Source organism: Sciurus vulgaris (genome assembly GCF_902686455.1).
Source record: "Sciurus vulgaris genome assembly, chromosome: 10".
Lineage (NCBI taxonomy): Eukaryota > Metazoa > Chordata > Mammalia > Rodentia > Sciuridae > Sciurus > Sciurus vulgaris.
This window is the reverse complement of record NC_136470.1, coordinates 58,055,573-58,071,193: the sequence shown is the minus strand read 5'-3', so window position 1 is coordinate 58,071,193 and position 15,621 is coordinate 58,055,573. Positions and strand designations below refer to the sequence as shown.

General features: G+C 35.2%; 1 protein-coding gene across 12 annotated transcripts in view; it reads right to left on the bottom strand.

The window, feature by feature from the left end:
• Positions 1-15,621, bottom strand: part of BBX (BBX high mobility group box domain containing) — a 253,393-nt gene that overhangs the window by 62,895 nt on the left and 174,877 nt on the right. For all 12 annotated transcript variants that reach the window (XM_079100834.1, XM_079100827.1, XM_079100832.1 and 9 more), the window contains 2 exons: positions 13,487-13,682; positions 9,641-9,708 (listed from right to left, as the gene is read on the bottom strand). In XM_079100834.1, coding sequence (XP_078956960.1) covers positions 9,641-9,708; positions 13,487-13,682 — 264 coding nt within the window. The remainder of the gene's footprint in view (positions 1-9,640; positions 9,709-13,486; positions 13,683-15,621) is intronic.

The following is a 15,621-nucleotide window of genomic DNA, read 5'->3' as shown; positions in this document are numbered from 1 at the left end:
GTTTCTGAAGAAATCATTTATTTGGCTCCTAAATATTATTTTGGTAAATAATCAAAATGTGATTTAAAACGAAGCTTGTAATTTAACAAAAAGTTTAAGTATGTTCATAAAACTTTAATTAAGTAGGTTATGCATGTGACCAATCTAGAAAAGGTACTTGGAATGAAATGTCATTGATAGCAACTACACACATAAAGCCTATATAACATAGAGTCATGGGTTGCTTTACAACAGGGTTATGTTGAGAACTGCATCATTCAGACTTCATCACTGTACAAACATCACAACACAGACTAAGACGGCTTCAACATCACTAGGCAACAGAATTGTATGGGATCACCATTGTGTATGCAGTCCATTGCAGACTACAATGTCATTACATCATTGTACAATGTGTGACTGCATTCTTATTTCAGAGTCTATGAAGTAGGAGAAACAGTTACCACTTATGCAGAAGTACGTTGCCCTATGGCTTAGAGTTCATATTAATAAGAAGAAAATTGAACTCTAAGTGTCATTTATAGATTATATTTGCTTATATAACAAGTCAAAGTTTAAAAGTTAAATGACATCCTTTGAAAATCTTCAGGATGGATGGTCTTACATAAAACTTCCTATTTGAATGGAAGATTCAGATCCAAGTAATTATCAAGGTATTTATAATCCTGCAAATAAATGAAGTCTATGTATGCATGTTCATGCTCACCATGCACTAGACAGAGTAGATGCACAATGAATATCTGTTACCCAGTTTGATTCTTTGCATATGTGTGAATATGAAGAATCTCAGTGAACCAGGAAGTACAACAAAGGCTGTCTAGTAGGTAACTGAGCAGGAATAGAATCACTAAAGCCATGCACTTTACCCTAGTGAATCATGTACTCCTAGAATCTAGCTATTCTTACCATAAAGCATTGTGGATTTAATATGTATCGTTAATGTAGTATAATGAAAACAGAACAAAATTAGGATCCAAGAGAACTGGGATCCTCCTAGGCTATGTTATCTGACCTGGTTACTTGACTCTCTCTAGTCCACAGAATAGAAGTAGTAAATCAGAAGGGACCAAGAGTAGAGACAAGATAAAAGGAGAAGGCTGTGAAAGGAAGAAACAATGTCAGCACCAAGAGGAAAAGGAGAGACAAGACAGAGAAACTAAAGAACTAAAGCATAGTAGTTTATCTAAAACAAATTAAAGTAGGGCAAATAGCCCTAAATTTATCCTGAAGGCATCTATTCAATGTAGTAATTTATATGTTTAGCTATGATTCTACAATTACAAAATATTTTATTAAGAAGGCAGAAATTTCTAAAATCTAGAAATGATAAAATGGTTCAATGGCAAATGTATATATGTAGGATTCATTCTTGAGCACTTCATAAATAAGGAATAAAGATGTGTCTATTTGTGCATACAGTAATAATATGTGCTTGATAAACAATATGGAATCCTATCTATAAGAAAGGGATAGCATATTCCCACAAAAGGCTCCTATTTGAATTATGTCATTAAACAGTGCAAGATCTTATGAAGTGTATAAAAGATTGTGTTGTACTATGTTGCCTTGCTGTTTGCATTTAAAATACTTTAAATTATCTATTTGTGCTAGGTGGGGCACATTTTTTATGGTGAAAGACATCCATTCCTATGCTAGAATAGGCTTACTTTCTAAATGTAACAATATGCAGAGTTGAAGGGGAGGAAAGAAAATACATTAAATAAGCAGTGGTTTAATAACGGGGGTGGTGGGACCGAGAAGCTGTCTCTAGAAACAGTCCTTGAAATAATCCATAAAGCCACTAGGTGATGCTATATGCCCAAAAAATAAAATAGCTAAAGGGATTTTTGTTAACCACATAACTTCCCTTAAATTCAATCCTCCCTTTGATTTAGCTATAATTCTCAATAACTGAGGAAGGGAAATGATTAGTATAATTAAGAATTATGAGGAAGTAGTATATTTTCCACAGGAGCAATTCAGATAGTGAAAATTCTAGACATTGAAAAGTGATCCAGCCTTCCAATATGAAACAAGATCAAGTCAGTTATGCACTGTAAGCAGTTTGGAAAGTAAGAATTATCTAGGGCCCATTCCTACTTTGTAGGGCACAAGATCACAGTATCACAATGCCTGGTACTGTGGCAAACACACAATTAAAAAGGTATGTGCATATTGTAGTTCAGTGATATAGTCCTCCTCTTGCTAACTCAAACGTTTATTTATTACTCATTGAATAAACACTACACTACAAAGACTGCTGCTTTTAAGAAGCTTAAATTCCACTTAATTTCAGCATATGCTGGGGAATAAAATAATGACTACAGAACTGTGCCAGAGTATTGTCCTTGAACTCTCAGGTGGAATCTTCTATCCCCTGCCCCCAAACTGTCTTTTCTCCTGAAAGACACTCCCTGCTCCTTTGCGCAAGCTTTCTTCTTCAGCTTTAACTCACTGCAATTCAAGTGCCAGGGTCATCTGCAAAACGTAAATGCATAGTGGTGGAGTATCACAAGGCCTGTGGGAAAACAGTCTTTACTATGGTTGGAAGGAGTACAGTAATATCTCACATACATCTAGAAAGAAAGTCAGAACATCTCTCAAAAAAAGTGTGGAAATTATGTAGTAATAGCTGGGAAAGTATGAAAGCAAATACATGCTCTGTGTTTTGAAACAGTGACTACCCCAGGGTGGTTAAAGAGTAAGATGCCACGGGAATACAGTGGGAAAAGAATCAGACTGACAAAAACTGGAACACTGTATTAAGAACTCTGAAAAATAGGCTAGAAGAAATGGGAGACTCAAGACTTTAAGTCCAAGAACAGCATAGGAGTAGGTAGGTAATTATGCCAGTGGTGTATAGGATGACCTTGGCTGGGGTGTGACTGGAGGCAGAAGACCAATTAGAAGGTTAAGGAAATAGAGCAGCAGAGATGTGGGATCCCAATTAAGTCAGAGAAAGTGTTTGCTAGTTCTCAATAATTTTCTGGAAGAATGTCAGGGAAAAGGGAGAAGGGTCAGGCAACTGAGTATTAACAGAAGTAGAAAAAGCAAACTTGAGAGGAGGAAGGCTTGGTCAGGTGCAGAGAGCATCTTTCAGGAGAAAACACAATTTAGGGGTAGAGCATTCTACCTGAGACGTCAAAAAGAACTTGCATCATGATGCATCACACCTGGCTACCTGACAACAGTAGTATACTACCATCCTGGACGAGTACTAGGGTCCAGGGAGGAGCACAACCAAACAGCACCACAGAGTTGAATGCTCCCAAATCAGATTGTAGGTTGAGTCACCTGCTGGAAAGGAAGAATAAGACCCTGGTTTTACTCAGTGAGTCAGGGCTACTACAGTATTGATTTCACTCCATGGGTAAAAGCTTTTTTATCATTACAGTCTATGTGGCACAGCACTAGTGTGAGAGTCCAGACACACTCCCCGTCAGTTCTACAAATAAATGTGCTAACAGTTGAGTCAACTGACAACATCTTTCTGCCTTGGCTTCCTCACTTGAGAAAATGGAGAGTAATGCTACTCTGCTTTCTTGCCCTCTTCCCAGAACACTGGGAAAATAGTACACAATAGTGGAGTTTATATAGACATTCTCTCAACAATGACAGCAGCAACAATAACCACCTTCTCTTGGCAAGGCTGCCTCTTTCACCTCCACCTCTTCTGCCTATCTCAGCGCTCTGGCTGATCAGCTTCCACAGACCCCTTCCCTTCATCTCTCAAAAGACCACGGAACTCATGCAAGTTCATCAGTGCAGCCAGGGGATGTGGAGGATCTGTGATTGTGATTCAGGTGGGGTAAAATAACCTGATTCTCTGGTCTTTGATCCCCACTGCTGGCAGAAGAAAGAGGTTGGGCTCAAGGACATGATAGGCAGTTTCAGTTAAAAAAGGCAATGAATAGTGACATAGGGGAGGCCCTAATACATTTAGGAAGAGAAAAGGCTCAGAGCTTTCATTTTCTTTTGAATGTAGAATTTATATACAACATCTTTCTTCACAAAATATGTTTAAAACCTATAAACTTGTAAAAAGGGAATTAAAAATTTAATGTGGGTTGGGCTAGGAGTTCAAAAAAGGGAAAACATCATTCCATGGATTTAAGTATCCCAGAATAGTCAAATATAGTACCTTACAATAGGCACCTATCACACAAACAAAATTGTACTAAGGGATAGGAAAATAGTTCTCCTAATTTCACTGACATTAGAAACTATAAAAAAGTTGAAAACTTTGAATTTTACCTAAATCAATATTTGTTTCATTTAAAACTGTTGAAAATATGGATATAAGCATTGATTTATTTACCACATATTAGAATAACAAAGTGTTCTCCATCTCAGATACTGCCTATCTCATCATATAACAAAATATGTGGAATTAAATCCTAGTGTTATGACTTCCTTGTTCTATGACCTTGGAGAATGAAGACAATAACAAACTGACAGCACAGGGTTCTGGGGAAAATGAAATAATCACTGTGAAGGGCTTAGTACAATGCCTGGCTCTGAGAGCACCCATGTAATGCTCCTGCTCTGGCTGCTAGTAGCTGAAGTAAGAGTTCAGCACAGGCCATCACAGAAGTGGCACAGTTGAGACTGTGGAAGACTGGTTAGTTCTCCTGGGCTCAAATCTGTTCTGCCACTTGGTAGATGCATATCCACAGCTTTCAATAAACACTTTTCATATCAATGTATGCAACGACAGCACTCAATTTCACACTGTTAAAGTCTTATGTAACATGACCTCCCCTACAGGACCTTATAGGAAGCAAGCCCATCACCCACTGGAATCTTATCCACTAATGTGATGCTAATTCAGCTACTCTGCTTAAATTATTACTTTGCATATTGATTTCCCCCAAGTATTAAAAAATTGTCTTTTTCTTGAGTACTTGATGATAAACAGTAAATTACAATGGTAAATTCTTGCAAGGTTTCAATGGACAAGTAAGGCAGTGTGTGTGTGTACACACATGTGTGCAAACTGTAAAGTATATTACAGCCTGTGGGAATAATGCCTAATATAATTCAAACTTTCAAGTGCAGTATGAAATGCCTAGAATAACTTAAGGTAACAATACTATACCTACAAGAATTCTTTCCAGAAAAAAACCTGCCTTACAAGTTTTATTTAATTTATCTTCATAGTAGTTTTCAGAGTTATAGGCAAGTGGGTATTATTAGTTCCATTTCACAGAATGTAAGGCAAAGCAAGAACTGGCTTGATCAAAATTTTATTGTCCTGTTTGTTCAAACAAAAGAAGCAAGTATTCTAAAATCATAGCCCTAAGGTCTAAAGGCAGTTTGCAAGCATTGGAAAGTTTGGCTTTAGTCATTCAACTGAGTAAATATTGATGTCTTCAAAATTCTACCATCAATTACGATTATGCCACCTAACATCTAATTTTCCATTTTTCCCCCAACCATCTTTCTTTCTTTTCTAATCAAGTTGTCTTTCTGTTGCTAAGGTTCAACACTAATATCATTTCTTTCTAAGGTTAGTCCATTGTTTTAGTCAGTTTTTTCACTGCTATGACTAAAAGACTTGACAAGAACAATTGTAGAGGAGGAAAAATTTATTTGGGGGCTCATGTTTCAGAGGTCTCAGTCCATAGATAGCTGGCGCCATTCCTTGGGTCTCAAGATTAGGCAGAACATCATGGTGGAAGAGTGTGGTGGAGGAAACCATGATGGTCAGGAAGCAGAGGTCTCTACTTGCCAGATACAAATATATACCCCAAAGGTATATCTCCAATGCCCCACCTCCTCCAGCCGCACCCTACCCACCTTCAGTTACCATTCAGTTAATGCCATCAGGTGATTAATTCACTGATTGGGATAAGGCTCTCATAACCCAATCATTTCTCCTCCAAACCTTCTTGCATTGTCTCACACATGCATTTTTGATGGACAACTCACATCCACACCACAACACCATGCTCTTTGACACATTAGATTGGGAATAATTGCCCTTTCCACGCCTTCTAAATTCTATCACTCCCTGCCTTTATTTTTAAATTTTTAATTTAGTTGTGCATTTTTACTAAAGTAACTAACAAAAAGCAGATTCTTAGTCTTAAAGGTAACTTATAGTAGTCCCAGATCAAATATTTCAGTTTTATTTACTGTATTTTCATTACGTGCTCCCCACCCAGTGCTCAGGGTACAACCAGGGCCTTGCACATTCTAAATGAGTTGCATTCATCTTTCGATAACTCCCTGGATATGAAACAAACTACCTTCTTTTCAGGTTTTCTCAGTTCAATGTGAACATTATTCTTCTGTTTGTCTTTTGCACACTTAAAGTTAAAAAAAAAAAAAGTATCTATTCCCTTAAATCTCAGGGCATTCAACTGAGACACCATCTTGTCTCCTCTATAGCTCCCTGCTAGCCTATTTATCTGGATCTTATTTTTTGATTAAACAACTTCACTTGATTTCTGACTTAATTTGCTGAAATCTCATATTCACTGGAAACACTTCTTGCTATTTCTTCTACTGTCATGTGGTTAAAATAACCGCTATGCTTGTATGGTGTCATGGTTTAGATATGAGGTGTTCCTCAAATATTCCTGTATAGGAATATTCAGAAGCAAAATGATTAGGTTATGAGATCTGTAACATAATCAGTCCATCTTAGTTTGAATGGACTAATTAGATGGTGACTGTAGGCAGGTGGGGTGTGGCTACAGGAGATACTCACTGAGGGTGTACCCTGGGGATGGGTAAGTCTTCCCTGTACCTCACCCCACCCTTTCTGCTTTCTATCCACCATGAGGGGAGCAGATTCCCTTCACCAGGGTCTTCCACCATGATATGCTGCCTCATCTTGGGCCCAGAGCAATGAAGTCTGACAACCATGAACTGGTCAGTAAAAACTCAGTAAAGATTTGCTTAGTCTACCATTTTGAGTCATGAATCACTCTTTTCTTTATGTCTGCCTTGCTCAATATATCGATTTTTCAATCAATAAGTTTCATAAAACATTGTTTCTAAGATTTATCTCTAATAATTCATTCATTTCACTATTCTGGGGGAGTAAATAAAATATACAGTATATAATAAATTTAACAAACTATACCATAAAGAAAATACATGAAAAAATTTTAAAAAATTAAACTATAGATCAAAATTCACCTCTTTATCACAGTTGAGACTATAATGTCATCTCAGCTTAGTAACAGTAGCACTAAAAAAATGTTCAACTAATAGACACAAATCTATTATGGAAGATTAAGATGAGGAAAAAGAGAAAACTCAGACATTATTTGCCCACTGATATTTCAAAAAACTGAAATCTCTCTCTAACAACTCTAAGAACACTTAAGATAGATCAAGAATAGAATAAAGGCAAAACAAAAACAACCAACTTTTCAGTTTGGGACTTGAAGTAAAAAAAAAAAAAAAAAAAAAAAAAAACTATTATCTATATTAATTTTAGACTCTGTTAAGAACTTTTTATACGTGAATAGGTCTCGGTTCAATGAACAAAAGAAAATTTCTTCCCTCTAAGAATAATATTTCAGAATAAAGATTGTTTCATGGTATTTAAAAAGTCATGATTAAACCATTTCTGTGGTAGAATTTTTGTAAAATGTCAAATTTCACAGTAATTGTTCTAAATGTCAAAAACAGAAAACTTTTGAATCTCTCATCTTATATTCCTGCTTAATTTCTTAGAAAGCTTTAAGTATATATTTACTATGTTTGGCTTATGTTCATCTGCCTGTGTGTGTAAGTCCCTAAAGTTCTATTACTGTGTCTACATAAATGAAATAGGACTCTACATAAAAATCCAGGGGCTAACGGAAGTCTACTGATATCTATGAAGTAAACACTCAAACTATCAGTATTTACAAAGGCAGCAGATTATTTTATATATTTTTACTGCTTTATTGTTCCAATATGTCAAGATTATTTTCACTAATAATCTATATATCTCTGAGGTGAGGAGTAGAGAATATGAAGACAGAGTTGGGTTCTTGAAGATCTAGTGACACTTTTTCCCTTAGTATAGTCCCCTTCATCCATTATGGTTCATTTTTAAGTCATTTAATTTTGCTTCTTTTAGCCTGAGAATTCTCAAAATGCTTCCACTTCAGAGATAAAAGATCCAACACTGCATTACTTAAATTGCATTTTTTTGAAACTCTATGCTTTAAAAGGGAATAGGAGAATGCACTGAAAAGACCCCAAGAGGCACAACTTTAAGGGAAGGGGTCAGGGAAATATCCTTTTCTTTGACTATCATCTAGAAGTTCTATAAATGTAGATTTGTTTATAGTTGTACTGAAAAGTTAAAAAGAATGTTGAAAGATATTGGGAATAAAAACCATCATCATTATCAAATCTGTTAGGTGAGATGATGCTGACTTTCACAAGGCAATGCATTCTTAGAAATCAATTGTACAGTTGTGTTGAAAGTTGTGTATTGTTATTCCAACACTCATCTCTGGAACACACTTGGGATATGCTGTACGTAAATGAGAGTTAACCTGGTTTGCCAATAGGTAGCACCATATGGAAGAAAGTGAAATGATGCCTGACGATGCTACTTGTGTTAGAAAGTACAAACATGCTAAATAATGTGTATGCGAAGGTACCAAGTGACACATATCAGGTTTTTTCCAAGTTAAAAAGTATAATATAAATAAAAAAATATACATTTTTGATATACTAAATTGAACAGAATCAAAATAATTTAAACTGGATAGTCAACAACTATGGATCCCAGATATAAACTATTAAAGTCACATATGATATAAACAGTTGAATAGGCTTTCACTATAACCTACATGGCATCCTCACAATTTAAAAAAAAAAAAAAAAAAGTATAAATCTGTGATAAAAATTGAGGTGACTGCTATTTTGCCCTACATACTTATTCTGGTTGAGGACTGAAAATTTCCATCTCAAGAACCTCAGTGTGATAAAATAACATGACCTGCAGGTTAATTTGACTGGCCTCTGTTAAAAGTGTCTGGAAAATAAAAGATTCCACAAATGCAAACTATGTGTGGTTAACTGTCACTATCTGCCCATCAAATCATACCCATAAATGTTTAACAAGAGAAGTCCAATAACTAGACTATGAAACCAAGCTCACAAGGGCCCAGTCCTTTTTGTTTCCCATTTTGAAAAATAAAACAATTCTGCAAAGTCATGTATTCAGATTTTTAAAACAGAAGTTTGGAATTATTCAGGTACTAGAGAAAAAAATAGTTTCATGCTTTTTACAATCATTTTCTACTAAGAAGTCCAAATGAGAAAATCAAAAGAGCAGGAAAGTTTTGAATAGAGTAAATGAATTATAAAGATACAATGTACATATCCATGCCAGTCATAGTGAAGGCCAACAGATAGTACTTTGCATTTCTTACTTTTAGATTTGCAGACACTCATCTCCACTGGACTTGTGTTCATGTCCCCCCTGTAGATTTATTTACACCACTTCTGTTCTCAACACACCAGTTATACAGACAGATCATAATGAAAACAATTATAAGTAAAGTTTGCTCATGAGCTATAAGCAGTGAGCTGCAAAAATAAGAATGTGAACAGAATAAAAATGTCTGTGTTCCTAAGCCCAAGCATGAGCAGGGTGGAAAGGGATGAGGGACTGGCTTACCTCTGGTGTCCCAAGAGCATGTTCTCCAGCTAATAGCAGCATGCTCAGGCCTCCCATTTGAGTAGGATCTAAACAAGTCAAAAACAAACAAATCATCACCTTCCAAGCATGATGTATGTATAATCTATAGAGAATCAATGAGAATATAAATAAAGACAGAAATGCAACAGAACCACATTAACTTTTATAGAAACTTTCAAAACTCTTTAACAATAACCTGGCATATATTTGCCCTAGTGCTTGTACTTTTGTGAGTCTTTTAAATACCATTATTGTCTCACCATTCTAGCACAGCATTTTCTTCAGTATCACAGCTGCTTATAACATGAATTATCTCTCAACCTGAGGCTTCTTTCTGGGCATGGGAAGTTGAGATGGAATTTCTTTTTTATTTTTCTTAAACAAGAATACTTACACTTATCTTCCACAAAGTTTGAGATTTTTATTCTCAATTGTTATTTCTGCCAGATGAAATCAAGACTAATAAAAAGAACCAGGCTATCAGAACTAGAAAACAATGGACCTTCAAAATCTAGTGAGCTTTTCAAATTATCCCTCTTTAAAACTTTCAGGGTAAATTTAAATTAACTGATGTGTTTTAGACATTTTAAATCTTAGGAGTAGTTAGAGACTCTTTCTCAAAATAACTTCAAGACTTAAAACTAATCTTCTTAATGTTACCACTGATTTTTGACCCAGGTCATATCTAAACAAAAAAAGTATTAGAGATAATAAGAAACATTGTTTAAAGGTTGTCTTAAATGAATTAAGAGTCAGTACTGTAACAAAAGAACACATGTAAAAATGCCTAGCTTAGTTTCTCTCCTAGTACACACAGGTTCTCAGTAAATGCATATCTAATTTTAGGAATCTCTCTCTATAATTAAAGATGAGGATCAATCAAAATGTTGTCTGAAGACATTCAGTTGTTTCTTTCTTTTATGTTTCAAGATATACCCTTCAGTATACCTTTATACAAAACCTGTTTTGATACCCCTTAAGTATACCTTTATACAAAACTTGTTTTGAGAACTCATGAAGTAAGTTTGATCATATATACAATTTGTTTAAAAATTGCAAACAGGTTGCAATTAGGTTGCAATGAGGTTATAAGAGGGAAAACTATGTCCACCAAATGATTAAGTGTTCAAGAAAGTATGTCAGTGTTGGAAGACAAGCCATATGGAAAGACACAAAAACAGAATACGTAAGCAATCACTGGCTGATCTGATGAAACAAAGCTCGAGTGTTGTTTATTTAAAGATTTCAATTTTAATTAAACACTAAATTTAAGTACTATTGAGACTTCTAAAATAGATACTTGAGCTATTTAAATTTTTTTAAAAACAGAAAGGCAAAATGAATTTAGTAGAAAGTAAAACTTTTGTTGGATACTTTTAGAGTGAAATACTTTTGCAGCTGTCATCCTAGAGACCAGCAGGATTGGATGATAGTTTTCTAAAGATAAAAATGTGTTAGTTGAAATTACAAAGTAAAATGCAAACATGATCACATTATAATTTAAGTTATATATCAATGTGACTTTGCAAGAAGTTTGCTACACTGATACTAAATATAGACCAAGAAATTACCACATCCTTTATATCATTTATATTTATATAATTCAAAACTATTAAAATATATTTGCATTAATAGCACAGTTTCCTTTTATGAAGAGGGGTTGTACTGTACTAATTTCTAAATAACTTCCCCTTCCTGGAAGTCATATACATGTGACAAATTTGGGGTATTATGAACTAAAAAATGTCAAGTGAAAAACCAAAGCAAACAAAACAAAATGAAAGAGATTCTCTGCTAAGGAAAAGTTAAACCAGCCTTTAAAATCCCTCTATACCCCCTAATTCAGATAGCTAAGAAGCAGGTTTTAATTAAAGGCAATTTGGAAATATCAGACTAATATTACCCATTACATGGAAGATGAGTAAGAATTCTCACCATGGACTTCCAAAATCCAACACAGGCAATTAATTGTACAATGAGATGAAGGCCAAGAAAGTGTTTTTGTGTTTTCCTGTACTTTGCTGTAAAGAACACTGTTTTATGCTGGGTGCAGTGGTATACACCTGTAATCCCAGCAGCTCGAGAGGCTGAAACAGGAGGATCAAAGCCAGCCTCAGCAACTTAATGCGGCCCTATCTCAAAATGAAAAATAAAAAGGGCTGGAGATGTGGCTCAGTGGTTAAGTGCCCTGGGTTCAATCCCTGGTACTAAAAACACTGTTTTAAAAAGCTAAGATATAAAATATGTTTGTTGAAGTTTATGTTCTACTTCAATTTTATAGGTAAAAGACTGGTAAATTAATAGTGTCAGAAACCCTATAAAAACATTTCTCATAGTTTTATATAATTTATTTGAAATTATTATTTGTTTGCAGAGAATAATTCAATGTTTTCTTAAAAAAAAAAAAAAAAAAAACCTAAATGCACTAACCTCGTTTTAGAAGTGAGAGAAAAAGCAATGGATGCCAAATAATAATCAAAGACATTTAGTTTAGAAGTCAGTCATCTACGTAGCCTTTTTTGGTCTTGATAAGAGAATGTTTTAAAAATGCTCCAAATGATATAATATGGGAAGTCCAGAGAACCATCAAGAGTATCCACAAGACTGTCACAGTAACAAGTGAGTTAAAGCTAAAATTGTATAAAGTAACAGATAAAAGGAGAGCAGATCTCTATATTTTGATTATTTTGAGACATGCAGATACATCATTTTGGAGGCTTAGTGTAGCTTAGTAGTAGAGTGCATGCTTAGAATGCAGTTATCCTGGGTTCAATCCCCACAAAAAGAAAAGAAAAAAAAAAAAAAAAGATGAAGGAAGACATCATTTTGGGAGCTCACTTAGAGTCATACTACAGACCCGCACAGAAAAAATCACCTGGAGACTATTTCCCCAGAATGCTGTCATTGTGTTAAGCTTCACTTTCAGCATTTAAATAAATCATATCTTGAACTATTAAGTCTGGTAAGATTTTTTTGGCTATTTAAAAACAAAAACGTGTTCTCCCAGTATTGCCCAACTTCTGTCTGATCTTTCCACATTGTAAATGGTTCAGTATTCTGATTCTGAAGAGAATTTGCTTGATAAAATAGGAACCCTATGGCTCAACGCCAGCTTTACTGCTTCTACTCTGCCCAATCTCTGAATTTCATCCTGGCAAATTCTTCTTTTGAGTATTGCATTGCAATGGCCAGGAAAAATAGAGACACTTCCAGGGTGAATATAAATACTTTACTTCATAAATTCTTCAGCATTCCTTACCACTCCCCCAAAAGTATTCAAGGTTCCATAACAAATGGGACCATCTGGAATTTAAAATTTGCTTGGCCCATACAGGAATTGAGAGGTGTGAGATGCGGGTTGGGGAGTTAAGATGAAAACTCTTTGTAAGACACACCTTTAGATCCCCCTCAGATGTGTGCTAGAGTTGCTTCATATTCTTGCCCTCAAGGTTTCAAATACTGAGATACTGTGGCTTTTTAGATATCCATGAAAACCAAGGTGCTTACTGGGATCTTTCATTGTATGTATGTGTATGAAATATTTTAAGTATTATAAAATTCCCTAAGCTCCTAACAATCTTCACATTTTTGTCTCCTTTTCTACACAGTTAATGACAGAAATTCACACATAACTTGATCTCATCTCCTTCCTTTAATTAATATATATTCTCTGTATATCATGTTCTAATGCTTTAAGACATGCCATAAATTTGTGATTGCTTCATATTGGAAATTTTACTATCCCCAACTGTGTATTAATTAAAAATATTGACTACATGTATTGTCCTATTGCTGAAGAAGGGGTAGAAACAGTGTCTAACTCACCAGCCATTCCAAAGTTCAGCTGAGGCATTTCTTCAGTCTTTGCCTTCTTGGGGCTTGGCAAGTCTCTTGAAGAGTCAGATGGAAAGGCCCAAAGTTTCTTCCGTGGATTGACCGTGGGTGTTGGCGATTTCACAGGTTTGTTTGTGGTAGGACACCATTTGTAGCCAGGATTTGCTTTCATAAATGCATCTTTATACTATATAAAAAAAAAAAAAAAACAGCCAATTTTAATTGACATACAGATTGAAAAAAGTTAAAATAGCTTTTACCCATTCCTCTCACTTAAATAATGAATGAGAAAACCGCTTTCAGTGACTTCTTCAGCCTTCCTCATAGAGAAAGGATAATCTTGACACAGGGCTCTGCAAATTACATTAGGGGATAAAAGCCCAAAGGGTGCATATTTTGTCTTTGAATCTCCATTTTCTTCAACCCCAAAAGCAAAAGTTTGTCTGATATTGGTGGGGACAGGAAGTTGTTTATAACTGAAAGAACCAACAGCTCTGGAGACAGAAAATGGAGGGTTCAAACCCTGATACTTCCACTTCAGGCTATGGTATTCAAGGACAGAGAAAGTGACCTCTCTGGGCCTCAACCTTAGATTGCATAAACAGAGAACACCACCACCAATGCCTAGGGTTATTGTAAACGATGGTCTATTTGAAAGTAAGTTTGGTTATACACCACAAAGTGTGAGGCTACACCAGCGCCAGAAATCAAGATTCTTCCTGCAACTTAATTAAATTTGCTAACTATGTCTAAAAATAATTACATCTGTGTTTTGATGTACTAGTAAGATAAATGCAGACAAACTCAGAGCAAAATACTTCATTGTGGGATAAAGGAGCCAAGATCAAGAGCAGGAGAAGGGGAACAGAGGAGGTCAACTGATATAACTTTTCAGTCACTGGAAGACACAGGGGCCCTGAGTAGGAAAGAGCACTGAATGTACAATCTGATGATCTGGATTCCAAACAACCTCTACTCCCGCTAGCTGTGGACATCAAGCAAGTTGTGTAACCTTTCTAAGATTTTAGTCCTCCATCAATAAAGTGTCAGTGCACCTGCCAACATTTTGTAATGTGCACACGATTGAATATATGAACAAGCTGAGAGCTCTGATGTGTGATGTTGCAATTAATCTATCACTAACTTTATGTCTTACTTGGAAGTTTTAACCTCCACTGACATCTTTCTTTCTCCTTCATATTTCTGCAGCTTTCTACTATAACCCTTTGTCCACTGATACCTCATTCTCCTTTTAAGACAGTGACTCTAAAATGAAATACTATATTGATATTCATTATACATTGCCAAAAGCTATATTATCTGATAAAAAATGTATTTTCCATGTGTTTTTCAAATGTTACATGTAAATACTACTGGATATTTTATTAGATTAATACAATTATGACAATCTCATTAGCTAACCTTTTAAAATGGACATTTTATGTACATGATTACCCAATTTAGTATGTTTCAAATAGCTTTTAATTTAACCAAATAGAAAAAAAAAAAAGGTCCCTTTAACACTGGTATAAGAAAGAATATACAGTCTAAATGATCTTTTCCCCACCATTTAAAATCATATAAATGAAAACTAAATAGTGGATAATAATGCAATGTTAACAGACAAGGATCTAGTATTATCGCAAAGTCATCTTAACTCAAATTTTCTTAATTTTTTACCTATAAGAGATAAACTTACCTATAAATGGATATAAAAGCCCACAAGATGCTCATTTTTCTTACAAAAGTAATTAAATTGATACACAGGACCAGAGAAAACTATAATTTTCATTACATACCAGAATGCAGTTAGGGATATCAAATGTGATATAGGAGATACACTACCACAGCCCATGCATGTGGATGGGAAATTTGCATATGAAGCTGAGGCAGACAAATAGCCTTGACTGCTGTCTGGAGGCAGAAAGTGACAAATGGTAGGGTGAGGTGAAAATGGAAGTAGTAGACACATGCATCATTACTGTGTCCTAGTAGCAGGCACACTGGCTGTGTTTGTCAGATGAACAGTCATTTGGACAAAGGTCACTACTTTATAAAGTGACAAAAGACTTTCAAATTTATTAACATATGGGGGGTAGTTCGAAATTTTTAAGAAAGTCACAGTT